General features: G+C 45.1%; 5 protein-coding genes across 5 annotated transcripts; 3 read left to right on the top strand and 2 right to left on the bottom strand.

Moving 5' to 3' along the window:
- Positions 1-137: 137 nt before the first annotated feature.
- GLAREA_11084 (uncharacterized protein) lies at positions 138-1,193 on the bottom strand (the record flags this gene model as incomplete). The annotated part of the gene is made up of 3 exons (XM_008079273.1): positions 138-484; positions 539-1,113; positions 1,162-1,193. 3 exons carry the CDS (start codon positions 1,191-1,193, stop codon positions 138-140), a joined length of 954 nt encoding a protein of 317 aa, XP_008077464.1.
- A 1,641-nt stretch (positions 1,194-2,834) lies between these two features.
- GLAREA_11083 (F-box-containing protein) lies at positions 2,835-3,371 on the bottom strand (the record flags this gene model as incomplete). Its single annotated transcript, XM_008079272.1, has 1 exon — positions 2,835-3,371. One exon carries the CDS (start codon positions 3,369-3,371, stop codon positions 2,835-2,837), a length of 537 nt encoding a protein of 178 aa, XP_008077463.1.
- A 990-nt stretch (positions 3,372-4,361) lies between these two features.
- GLAREA_11082 (alpha/beta-Hydrolase) lies at positions 4,362-5,618 on the top strand (the record flags this gene model as incomplete). The annotated part of the gene is made up of 1 exon (XM_008079271.1): positions 4,362-5,618. The coding sequence occupies one exon, from the start codon at positions 4,362-4,364 to the stop codon at positions 5,616-5,618; it is 1,257 nt and encodes a 418-aa protein (XP_008077462.1).
- Positions 5,619-7,414: 1,796 nt separating this feature from the next.
- On the top strand, positions 7,415-8,012 carry GLAREA_11081 (uncharacterized protein; the record flags this gene model as incomplete). Its single annotated transcript, XM_008079270.1, has 3 exons — positions 7,415-7,679; positions 7,753-7,831; positions 7,898-8,012. 3 exons carry the CDS (start codon positions 7,415-7,417, stop codon positions 8,010-8,012), a joined length of 459 nt encoding a protein of 152 aa, XP_008077461.1.
- A 1,335-nt stretch (positions 8,013-9,347) lies between these two features.
- On the top strand, positions 9,348-10,265 carry GLAREA_11080 (NAD(P)-binding Rossmann-fold containing protein; the record flags this gene model as incomplete). The annotated part of the gene is made up of 1 exon (XM_008079269.1): positions 9,348-10,265. The coding sequence occupies one exon, from the start codon at positions 9,348-9,350 to the stop codon at positions 10,263-10,265; it is 918 nt and encodes a 305-aa protein (XP_008077460.1).
- Positions 10,266-12,795: the final 2,530 nt, after the last annotated feature.

Genomic DNA, 12,795 nt, shown 5'->3' with positions numbered 1-12,795 from the left:
CTACGCTTCCAAGACCGAAGCATATGCGGGATACGCCATGGCGCAGTGTTTTCCCTTAGATCAGCTATAGCACCTAACAAGTTACTAAAAGAACTATAAACAAGAACCCAACTCTACAATCCAACATCCTCACCATCTCACGGCGGACTTCGTAACTTGCCTTGGTTTTCCGTCGTCGGAAGTTCAACCGCAAATTCCCTACTGTGATCCCTCATTCCTATCTCGGTACTATCCAATTGTTGTGGCGCAATCAAAGCGTCCTCAGGCTGTCCATTCGTGCTAGTTGATAACCTCGACAAGGCAGAGACGCGATTATCGTGGAAGCCGGCCGTGGTTGGTGAGGGATGTGGTGATAGATGCCGCGGAGATAAATACGGAGGCGGACCAGGAGACTGTGTAGCAGCTTTCGTGTAGCCTCCGTTTTTTGAGGTGTCGTGATCAGGACGGATACCATTCGAAATACCTCCCACTGCATAGAAGCCTTCTGGTGAGATCATTAGCTATGCTTAAATCTTCAAGAAATCAGTCGAAAACTCACCATTATCGGCATTTACAGCGTTATCAGGAACCTTCATCATCGCCATAGATGAGGGATCGGGACTATTGGCCTTTCTCCTTCTATCGCGAAGATACCAAAATAAGAATCCGATTAACGCGATCAAGACCACACCTCCCACTACAACTCCAGCTATGATGGGTGTATTATTAGGATGTGATGATGTGACGTTACTCGATATTGGATTTGTTGTAGAGGTACTCGAAGTGGTTGGTGTCGCGGTAGGAGCTGAAGTCGACGACTTTGAAGTTGACGCCGACGTCGCCGTCGCCGTGGATGTACTATTGAATTGCGCGGCTACTAAGTCTGCTCTAGGGCAACCCAGTGCATTACATGGATTTGATTTACAGCATCCTTGGAATGAACCCGCGGGTGTCTGGTCTACACAGGTAAACCAGTTTGATCCCGATGGACATTTAGCATTGAGCTCGTTGGTAGCTGCTACTCCTCCAGCTGGTAAACCGGCTGCGAAAAGGTTATCTGGTGGGCATCCGTCCGAACATGGATTGCTAGTACAACAGCCTTGGAATGTTGGATTGGTCATAAGACATTCAAACCTGTATTATGGTTAGAATTGCAAAGCTTGAAAAGAAGGTTTGGCTTACCATAATCCCCCATAAGGACAAGTTCCGGCCATATTGAGGGTAATTCTTGCCAAATTGGCTCCAATGAAGTTTTTTTTACACTACGATGGACATCCACGAGACACGAATGATGAATGGTGATAACGATGAAAAGAAAATTGATCGTTGGGTTCAGGTTTCGAGGTGAAAGGAGCAGGAGTGGCAATGCTACAGATAGTAGGCCGAATCGAAGGATTACAGGGCAGTAATTAAAAACTATCGTAAAAAACAAGTAGAATCCGTAAATTTTCTCAAAGGCTGGGGGAGGATGCGAATAAGAGCATTCACAAAGTAATCGTTGAGGCTAAGTAATCTAATACCAACAGTCTCGGCCATGATTGCATGGAGGCTTTCCGGTCCGCCCAGTGACACAACTAACGGCACGCCAGACGCGGTTAACCGCTGGGCTGTTGGGGGCGTATACTTTCTTTCCAGAAGAAATAAGCTGTCATCATTCGCTTGCTCAGTCGGTGTTCAAGGAGCAAAGATACTGTAGCCGTATGCCTTTGGCAGCTGATGATTTTCTGTATTCGTGTCTCGTAGCGAATGAATTGGCTGAGATCGTCTGAGATATTACTGACTTTCATCAATCTTACAGACTCATGCGGATAAAAAGAAAAGGGGACTAAAAATATAACTGAGACCCTGCTCATCGAAACCAACAGCCCAAGAGAAAGTATGCCCGTTCTTGAAACATTGCATCAACATTGCTGCATACCGCTGCACATCAGATGATGGAAACGCCGATGAGCAGCAAAGCTTGCTTCCAGAAATGCTATGTGTGCATGGTTGCGTGGTGATTTGTTGGTAGTAATCTCGTGGCGGTGCAGGTGTTGGTTCTACGGTGCAACGAGTAACACATCCTGGTTCGTGTCTTTAGTGCTCCTGGAGGAATTGCTAGTGACTATTGCGACGAGTGGCGATAATGCAACTGGATTCCAGACAAACTGAAGGCCGATTTAAGGTCCCTAGCCAGGTAGATTTGCCAGTTGTACAAACACCAAAAAAGCCTGATCTAGACCAAGGGTCTCGTGACTCTGGATCACAAACTGATCATGTGATCTGAGAACACAAAGGCATTGAATTTATACCTTCTTGAAACGCAAAGTATCAAGCCAGTGTCTATTAAGCTTCTAATCTTGCTTTGTTCCATCGGTGAGCCATGTAATTGCGCTGGATGCCTTGAAATTTTCAATCTCTTTGGCCATCTGGACACTAGCGACTCGGATTTTTCGAACGAGACTACGACGTCTCTCGCGTGCTCAGGTTGGAGCATGCACATATCCTTTGGACAATGAAGTGATCTAAATGAACATGCTCGGATCAGAGCGGTCCCAAATACATTTGAAGTGCACTTCCATGAGTTTGCATGTCCTGGATATAAGCGGCGTATTTCACGAGCCCACAGCTTTCGCTAATGTGTCGTCTCTTTAACAGTTAGCCCGGAATGATCCAACTCATTCACATTAGAGGGTACTGGTAATCTGGGTAAAATTTGTGCTTTTTCACCAACCCTAGTGTATTTCCTCTTTTCGTGAAGAAGAAGGCAACGCGATCCCAAGATGCTCGATTCGCGTGTCATCAGTTACAACTGCTGTAGGGTATCATCCTATGAGCTTAGAGTTTTCGGCAGACCGGCAGGTGGACTGCAATCATCAAGTCATAGGCGCCATTGTCAGCCCGTCTGAGCAATGCTTAATGTGCTCTTGAAATCCAGCCTTCGATCTGGCACGGTGGACCGCGTTTAGAAGAGAATCGGATTCTCTAATACCAGGCGGGATCTTGTCGAGTATTACTTGAGGTGGCAGCCTCCTTCTTACAAATTGCTGGTACGTTCGATTACACCCGCCACACCATACTCCGTCTTCGGGACTGTTTCTCTGCATGACGAATGGAAACGCGACAGCGGCCATGCCACAGTAATCATCCTGCTCGTCAGGTGTTCCCCAGAGTAGAGAGGACGGGTCCTTGTATGGCTGTTGCAATGGTGCGTCTTGGAGGAATCGAAATTTCGTATAATTTTTCACTGAAAGTCCGTTCACACTTTTGACATATAGTTTTTCTGACATCTTCTCTACTGACCCATGAACTTTTATTGCGAGCTCTTTGGCGGCTTTAACACTAACAAGCTCGAATCGCCGCTTCCGAGTGTGTGCATGCCAAACTATGTAATACCCAGGGATACTTCGCATAGTTGGCAGATGCTTCATCTGAAGCGGCATAAGACCAAAGCATTTGGCGGCACGAGTCTTGGTAATTGCCCATAGCGACTGACTGTACCCTAGGCACTCGAAACAGCATCGTTCGCAGGTCAGGAGGAAAGGGAAGAAACCGTATTGCCTGCAAGAAACGCAGTCTTCTGAAATCAAGGTTCCATACCTAGGTAGATTGTGTTGATCGAATGGATATGTATGAGGGTAATTCGACCGAGGGTTGCTATTACGTGCGGTGCATGCTCCATGAGCTGTTGATATTTTGGAAGAGATCGAACGATTTCATGGCCTAGCGAGGAGACCCGAGACAGACGTAACAAAGACCGAACATCCAGCATATGTAACGTGCACTCCTCTATGAGCCAGAGGTTTTGCGGACGCCGTGGTCGATATAACTCCTTGGAAAACCGAGTCCAACCGGTAGCCTAGACGGGACGCGCGTTGATCGACGGTCATTTGCTCGCCAGACATTGCTGTAGTGAGTGCTGTGCCAATCGTCGGAGTAAAATAGAGATGGAGTTGTCGGTCGCGCATTCCCAGAGTTATATCGATGTTGCATCGATGGAGGAAGCGACTGCGACAACCTTCATCCCACGTAAATAAGGTCCGTGCCGGTTGCGCTTGACTCCTCCAGCTGTTCATGACGGGACCTGGGAGCACCTGGGCTATGAACAATGTCTCTTTTATTCCATCGACTTCCAAGGTTGCGGTCAATATTGGTCATCCCAGGCCAAGGAGGCGCGCTCTTCCGCGATGCACTCTTTAATGTTACGGATAATCAGCGCTTCTGGTTAAAGTCCACGCGCCCAGGCAAACGCGTGCGGCAGGCAATTTTCATCCACCAGCAGGCGAGTACGGCACCATATAATCTGGATGCACTCACGGTCTTCCAATGATCGGTCTTGGTTTGTCGATGTTGCTCAGAACCAACATGTTGGATGGTCAGAGCTCTTGCAGGCTCCCCTCTCAATGGTTTACAACACCCCCTCGTTGATGACAAGATCATCTTTGCCCATTTTCCAAAAGTCACGAATACATACTTCTAATCAGGGTGCCCCAGATACTAATCATTATAAGATGGAAGCTCAAAACTATGGGCGATTGACTCGCCAGCCTTACAAGTTTCTCTATGGTACTTTCCTCATCATCACTTTGCCCTTACAGATATTATACATCTTTCTCTACCGCAAGCCTAAACACCTTCGTCAGCACCCTCGTTGGACCTATCTTCAGGCAACTGGGCTAGATATATTTCTCATCTGGTGGAAATACACCTCAACGGTCCGCTACGTTACACCGAAATCACTGAAACCCGGCTTTTTAAAAGATCGATTCATTGTCATCTCGCCCCCGTCTACAACTCCCTCAATATACCGTGGTATCGTCGACGATGCAGTTGTCCGTCCGTCTACTATCGGAGCTGCCTGGTATCCTGCCGTATACACACCAGGGTCTACCGGTGGACTAGCACAACAGATCACAATTCATTTTCACGGCGGTGCTTATGTACTAGGTGGATGCCGGCCGCTGGAAAGCGGTTGGGGTCCGGAGGTGCTTGCGAAACATATGAAAGGACCTGTGTTGCAGGTGCAGTATCGCTTGTCAGTAGAAAAAGACGCTCATTTTCCAGCTGCCTTACAGGATGGATTGACGGCTTATCACTATGTGCTAAACCACCTCAAGGTTGGTCCAGAAAACGTCATCCTATCTGGAGAATCAGCTGGCGCAAACATAGTGTTAGCCATGATCCGATATCTGAGCGAGGACGGAAAGGGACTTTTGCCGTCGCCGCGAGCTGGGTTACTTTGGAGCCCTTGGGTAGACTTGACTCTCAATCACCTGACTCTGGACTCACATCCCAGAGCGAACACGGATTACATGAAAGGGTCACTTCTAGAGTGGGGAGCATCCAGTTTCACTCCTCCAGGAGGAGATAGAAGCCATCCTTACATCTCCTTTTTGGGACATGAGTTTAAAAGCCAAGTTCCATTGTTCATTCAGACTGGGACAGCGGAAGTATTGTACGATGACCATGTCAAATTTGCGAGCTCAATGAAAGCGATGGGCACTGAGGTTGAATTGATGGAAATTAAAGATGCACCTCATGATACATTCGGGGCCGGTATTATCTTGGGGTGGGTAAAGGAAGCAGAAGCTGCTGTTTCAAACGCGGTAGCTTTCGTGGGGAAGGCGCAGTATGGCACACCTAAGGATAAACGTATCTAAAGACGCTGTCAATTTGTGCAGTCATTACACGATATTTATACAAATGAGAATTGTGGTTCAACAGCAAGGAAAAAGCTTTGCAATATCGCACTTTATAGTCACCGAATCTTTCAAACTGTATGGGCCCAAGTGTGGACAGTGGGAACGCATCAAATGGTTAACATCACAAGACTTCTTTAACTCCAGCTACAGGTGATCTCAGCTGTTGTCGCGCACTTCCTAAGCACGGCTCAACAGCCCAGATGGAAGTTTGATTGCCAACCCCGAGCCGACATTACCTACTTCTTGCGAACTCGTAGTATTCCAGGTTAACGACGCAATTGGGGCCCTCAGTGTCACCCCGGCTCGTAGACAAAGGTGTCTAGAATTGAGCAACATCATGTAGGTCTTCTTTTAATGCGTGGTCATTGTTAAAGCTATTATGCCAGCTTTAAATTCCGTTATGAGACCCTTTTTGGTAGAAATGAGGAAGTAAGGGCCAGGTTCATAGTCTTGTTTGCATAGTGACAACATGGCTGGTGTATAAATGCTAGTAAGCGAAGCAGGCGATGCTACTACGAGTCAGTTAGATGACCGGTAGCAAAGACGGCCACCTGGACCATCATACGAATCTAGTCACACTTTTAGTCAGAGAAACCAGAAGACTATGGAATATCAAAAGATGTCATTGCATTATGATTACCAGGCTCCCCTGCTCCCTCGAAGCTTTCGATCAAATGCTATCAAACTCGTATCAAATGTCATATAACCGGTCTACGCGTCACTGCTTCCTTGTTGAGAGTCCAGTCTCAGTCGGAAGCTGAATACTGAACACAAGCTCACAAGTCCATCGTCTAGTCTACAGGATGCTTTGTGAAAAACTACTTGAATAGTTGACAAACAGGCCGTATCCAATGATGTCTCCCTGTTAATATGTCCCTTTTAAAGATTTCCATGGCTGCGCTCTTTTCGTGGATTATTTCATTGCCGGACATGTTTTGTAAAAAGAAATGTCTGTTAGCTTTCTTAAGCGAGACTAACACGACGTCTTTCTTTCCACCCAAAACAAAATAGGTTGGGATGTTGCATGAGTGTACAATCTCACTTGACAATTCATATAAATTTCTCAAATTCGACCATGACATTGCATGCTGACCATGGTAAAAATGCCGCCAAGTGCTCACAGCAGCTGACGACACCCTCTTCTAAATATGTTTGAAATCAATTTTTTCTTATAGCTAAGTACTAGAAAGCTCTCTTGGCTATGTAAAGAACTGAAAGTAAACGTAGATCGTAGGAATCTATGATCTGGTGTCTTTCCTCACAATAGAAGATAATCTGAAGAAAGTGGCGATAAAATGGTTTAGAGTCTCGAGGGGCTGACTGGATTTGACCCTGCCAACCACACCGCCAAGCTGTCCCTTGACTCTCGGAAGAGTTCTCTTCCAGCAATTTAATTTGACCATTCTAGAAACATCTCAAAAGGACTAAGCTTATACGAGGTTACTCCAAAAAGGCGTATAGCCTTACGACATGGTGCTACATCCAGCAGGTACCCTCAGACAGGTAGAGTGATCCGAGTTACATTAACAACTATCAAACTACCTACACATCTACAGAAATATGCATTCGTCACCGAAAGACCTCAATTCATTACGCGATGATTTGGAGATGAAGTCGTCTCTTCTGTGCAGTACTTGAGCTGAAGATTGATGTATAAATACAACAATTTCCCACTTCTAGATACTCTCCATCAGCTTCAGCAACAATCAAATACTCGACTCATCAATATAATCCAACTACCAACTACATCCAACATGATGTACTCTATCCCCTCCATCACGGCAACCTTGTTTGCTCTGCTGCCTCTCTCTTCCGCCGTGGCAATCCGCGATGAGATATCGGAGATCGTAATCGATGAATCCTGGACTGCTGAAGGCAAAGTCTCTGGACCTCTTATCCCGTACTTCAAGTCCAGCAACGATGAATTTTCCGCACAAGCAACTGGATTCATCCATGTTTTCGCTAACCCGGACTTTGGAGGACGAGACCAGTCTCTTTCCAACGAGATCGGGTTTTGCTGTATGTGCTTTCGCTTTTCAGATTACTTTCTCAAGACATGAGATGACGAAATGTGTGCTAATTTTTCCAATAGACAATCTCAAAAATGGCTGGGATGATACTATTACATCTGTTTTTGCAGGTGATTGGCCATACAGATGTACACTTTGGGAGTAAGTAATCCATCTATCTTGCTTCCTTGATTATCTGAACAAGCTTGAGACTAATTTTGTGGATAGACATCCAAACTGCGCTGGATTTGGTGTGTGGGGCATCGACCCGAGCGGAGTCAAGGACCTGAGAAGAAATGGTCTTGATGATCAGGCATCCGCCTATCACTGCTATTGGATTTAGAGAGTCCAGAATTTTGTCAACGGACTATTCCAGCACAGGTTGTTTAGGGATATGGTGGACATGAATGGCGGAGATGGAATAAAGTTCAACACGCATCCATCTTATGGCTATCAAAAATGTTTGGGGATCGTGACGCACGACATATAGCTACCCTCGTTTAATTATAATATGTTTGATCTTCTAATTTGCGATCTGTTCCGATTTTGCTTCTTGTTGTCTCCTCGTCTCTTACTTAGTGGCACTAGGGACCTCACGATCATCTGTCCGTGACAAGTGTAGTCAAATATAACGCCCCTGATAAACTTATTATTACCACAAGAAGACAAGTTAATCTATTTCATTAGATGGTTCATTGGAAGAGGTGATACCCCTGCAAGAATAATCACATATTTCTGGCCAGCACTCCTCAGATATATGTAACTGATGTGCTTTACTATCTGTTTGCAGCTCTCCCGCAAAGTTTCTTTTTGAATTCACTCTCAATACCTTCTAACATCAAACTATTGTAGATGTGTCAACATTCATAGTGACACTCTCCGTGGTGTTAACTCAAGCAATACTTGCGGACTGTTAAGGACAAATACCACTAATCGCAAGATATGCTCCACTATAATGATTAAAACATGTTGTAAGAATAATTCAAAATGGTTACAGTTCATTATGAAATGAATTATTCATACTTCATCATACTTCTGTTCATAAAGTCTTCTGCCGGATCAGAAACATTCAGTTGTGAACTGCTGCTTTCCATGTATGATTCTTCTTATTGAGTGTGATAATTAGGTGTTCAAATTGCTTCGAGCCGGTACTCCGGTAGAATGATAAATTAAAATCTCACAAAAGTGGAAATCCAAGAGTGGATGTCCTATATCGTAAGCAGGCTTTGTAAACATTTTAAGAAGGATCCCTTCCGAGCCGAAAGACTTGGAGGTATTGGTGATGAACACTCAACATTATTCCTAATTTACCATCATTCATGTCGTTAAAGGGGGCTTTTTACATTGAATATAGAAATCCGCTTCCGAGTATCATACTCTGCAATAGTCATCAACAACATTGTACACCGAGTTCCGCCGACACACCCGCTTCTTCGGTGCAGCGACGAAGTTGCAACAAAACCACAGAAGTAGAGGGATGAATGAATATATAATGAGAGTGGAGTTTATGCAAGGTGTTCGATATCATCCTCAAACCACAATTCTTTTCATCACAAGCCTCACTGCGATTTCAATACCTCACATCAGTGACATTAATTGAACACCCGCACACCACCCCCTACCAGAGCCTCCATCCCATAACTTACAAAACCCAACCATATTAAACTCCTGCTCCATCATGCTCATCCTCATTGCCGGAATTTCAGGCTCCTTTGGTCAATTGCTCGCCAAAGTCGCTCTCTCTCGCGGTCTCTCAGTCCGCGGCTTCGGCCGCAACCCAACCACTCTCAACCCCGACATATTCTCTCAGCTCGAATCTTTCGTCCAGAGCGCAAACTACTACGACATACCAGCTCTCAAAAAAGCCGTATCCGGAGTCGACGTAGTTATCAACGCCTATGCACCAACTCCAGTCCTAGACCTCGATGGCCATCTCCTCCTCCTGCGTGCCGCGGAGCGAGCTGATGTTAAGATCTTCATCGCTTCCTCGTGGAGTAGAGACTGGACGAACATTCAGTTCGGAGATTTTGAGCATTACAATAACCACAAGGCTTTCCAGCACCAAGTTGCTAATACCAGCCCCATCAAGCCAGTCTACATCATCAACGGGATTTTTGCAGACTTGTTATGGTCACCCTATGGACCTGGAGCATTTGAAGCTGGGGAGAAGCCGAGGATGAAATATTGGGGAGATCATGGGAAAACCGATAAGCATCCGTGGATTGCTCAAGCTGATGCGGCGGAGTGGACCATTGATATTTTGTTGCATGGCGAGGGTGTACAAGCTGGCAAAGGGGGGATCTTCAAAATTCAGACCGGCAACACCACTATCGAGGAGCTGGCTGCCGTGTATGAGAACGTATGTGGGACCAAGGTTGAACTTGTACGGGAGGGTAGCGTGGGGGAACTTGAATCGAAGTTGGTAGAGATGAGAAAATTGCCTGCGCCGTTGGCGTATTTTGGATGGATGTCTGAGGCTGCGGCGTTGGTGGCTAGTAAGGGGTTGTGGGAGATGAAAAGGGTGGACAGGTTGACGCAGTTCAGAACGCCTATGCCCCTTGGGCGGTGGTTGAAGGAGAAGATGAGTACTGCTTGATATGTCTAGTCGGGGTCGAGAGGGACAAGTGACGTGAGGTCCAGTAAGCAGAAGGAAGTGTGGGTAAGTGCTTCATATTCCTAGAATGATTTGATAGTCATATCATGAACATAAGTTCGAGACTCGCTTTGTTGAAAAAAAAAGAATTAGCCTCTTCTTCCAATTGAACGAATATTCGTACAGAAGCGATTAGCAACTAAGATGCAGGTGTGCGGTTAGTGTGGGATAGTTGATTCTTAAGTTTAAGAGTCGAGGAATTGGAGGTGCAAGAATAAACCATACATGCTAGTAACTTACAGGATAGCTAAGATAATTACCTGTGTTAGCTTTGTTTGACTTTGTGTCGCTCCCCGTACATGGCGTCTTGATTAATTGCAGACTTTTGTTAGGCGATTACTAACTATATAAACTTATCTAGTAAAGCAGGTCTAACTCTAGGTTAGTTATTAAGTTCGCGAGTAATTTTCATATTTAGAAAACCAGCCGTTAGTTTCGCTAACTGGTCTAGAGTTGCTATAATGAGGTATCACAAAAGCATCCACGTTGGAAGAGGTGAGCTTCTGTAGTTTTATTGAAGAGTAATTTTTTTGAAGTCTTTACCTTCTGGATTCTAGATTTGTTGTTGCAGTATGGAATTCATTTCGAGGTTATCTGTGTAATAACAGGACAAAACCACATTTTCTGACTAGCCTTGAGATTGAATGTATGGTCAAGTTGTGGGAGCAAGACTTCGAGACTACAGTCATGCAGTAACGATCTAAGATCCGGTATCATCGCTAACGCTCTCTATGAGGAATACCAAATGCGACGACTTGCGTTGTATAACAGGAAATAATAATAAGCGAAATCTGCGACTTGCTCCAGCTCCTACTTTCATCCGAGCAGCCCCGGAACCATACTCTCCTAGGAACTTTTAGCATAGTCTCGATGCTAGCTTTAGACTCTAGGTGTTTTATCTTTTATAGAATCGCCTAAGATATACCGTTTGAATGCAATTGCAGCGGCGACGATGGTGGCAGTCCTATCCGAAATCATTGCTTTGCCAATGTTGAAGCGAAATAAAAAAATTGTGAAGTAGAGCATGCCATTGTTCTAGCCTGCTTGCCCACAAGGCTCGGACGATGCAGTCTTTGATAGCTTTGTGAATAGTTTGGCTAGTTCTATGAGTCAATAGCTTTTTTTTCATAATTTTATCGCGAAGCTGTTTAGTTGAAAAACTTTTCTGTTATTAAATGGTGCAAAATGTAGTGACAGGAAGAAGCCGTCTGAAGTGCTAAAGTTAGAGCAACGCGACATCCGTATTCCTGCTGTTGATGATGAATATCGTTCAAGTGACGATAGGTTTCTGAGTCTAGCTCAATTGCGTGGGTCCGCGATTATCGTGCTCGATACCGGTTTCCAGACCATGCCGACATCCAAACTCCACTTCGCTTTTCGACATGCGCGATGATGATACAATTAGGAAGTCGCTTCAGAGATGCTTAGCGGTCGATGAAATCAACGGCGTCGCGGCTACGGAGTCGAGAGGACCTTGGAATACGAATTTGTTAGGGCGAGAGCCCAAAATAGAACATTCTCATCACGTGCTTTTCAACATTTGCGACGTTCAAGCAGAGGTTCAAAGAAATATATTATGACTGTGAGGGCTAAAGTACCTAATTTTGAATCAAAATTATAAACACTGTGATTTTCCATTGGTGGAGATTAATTTAAATCATCAGTGTAGAGGTAAGTCAGGTGACCAACATATTTTCCCTCAAACTCCCTCCTATTAGATATTCTTCCCTCAACACATCCAAACCAAACCCATCACCAACCCACCAACACTAACACATAAGCCCAGCATACCGCGCAGCAAACCCAACCCAACCCACTTGTTACCCCCAAAAACAAAAACTCTCCCCCCACACCCACGTAAAACGTACTCTATTTACAACTCAACACAGCCCAGTAATCAATTCGCACCCGCTTCAACCAACCAACATCGCCCACCACCATAACCCTTCTTTTAGACCTATCATAGCCTCAAGCTAAAATCCTTTTTGCTGGAAAAAGATTTTACGAAAGATCTTGAGACTAGTGGGTTTGCTGGATTCGTGAACCCCACAGTTGGTTCTCTGGCGGTTACAGTAGTGCTGCGGATTGGAGAGATGAGGTTGGATGGTTCGAAAAGAAGAGAAATGGTGAGAGGGGTATTACTGTACGAAAGATACAGTCTACACAAATAAACTTACTAGATCCTTCACCCCACACTTACCAATACCTTCTATTCAGAAGCGCTGCGGATGGAAAGTATAGGATCACTCGGTATTCAATTACTCACTTCGATTCCATCCTCTACGGCCACATTAACAGATCTAGAAGGTAAACACTGACACACAAAACACTTTTCCACAGAGCTACATAGCATATGCATAGGTTTCAAAGCACGCAACTCATCAAATCCTTCTATGATCAAGCACAACACCACGGAAAGATTCCCACGTTTTCTCGCAAATCCGGGGAAGCGAAGGGAAATAAACGTGGTATT

This window comes from Glarea lozoyensis (assembly GCF_000409485.1).
Source record: "Glarea lozoyensis ATCC 20868 chromosome Unknown GLAREA11, whole genome shotgun sequence".
Taxonomy (NCBI): domain Eukaryota; kingdom Fungi; phylum Ascomycota; class Leotiomycetes; order Helotiales; family Helotiaceae; genus Glarea; species Glarea lozoyensis.
The sequence above is the reverse complement of the archived record's forward strand: the minus strand, read 5'-3'. Positions and strand labels throughout refer to the sequence as shown.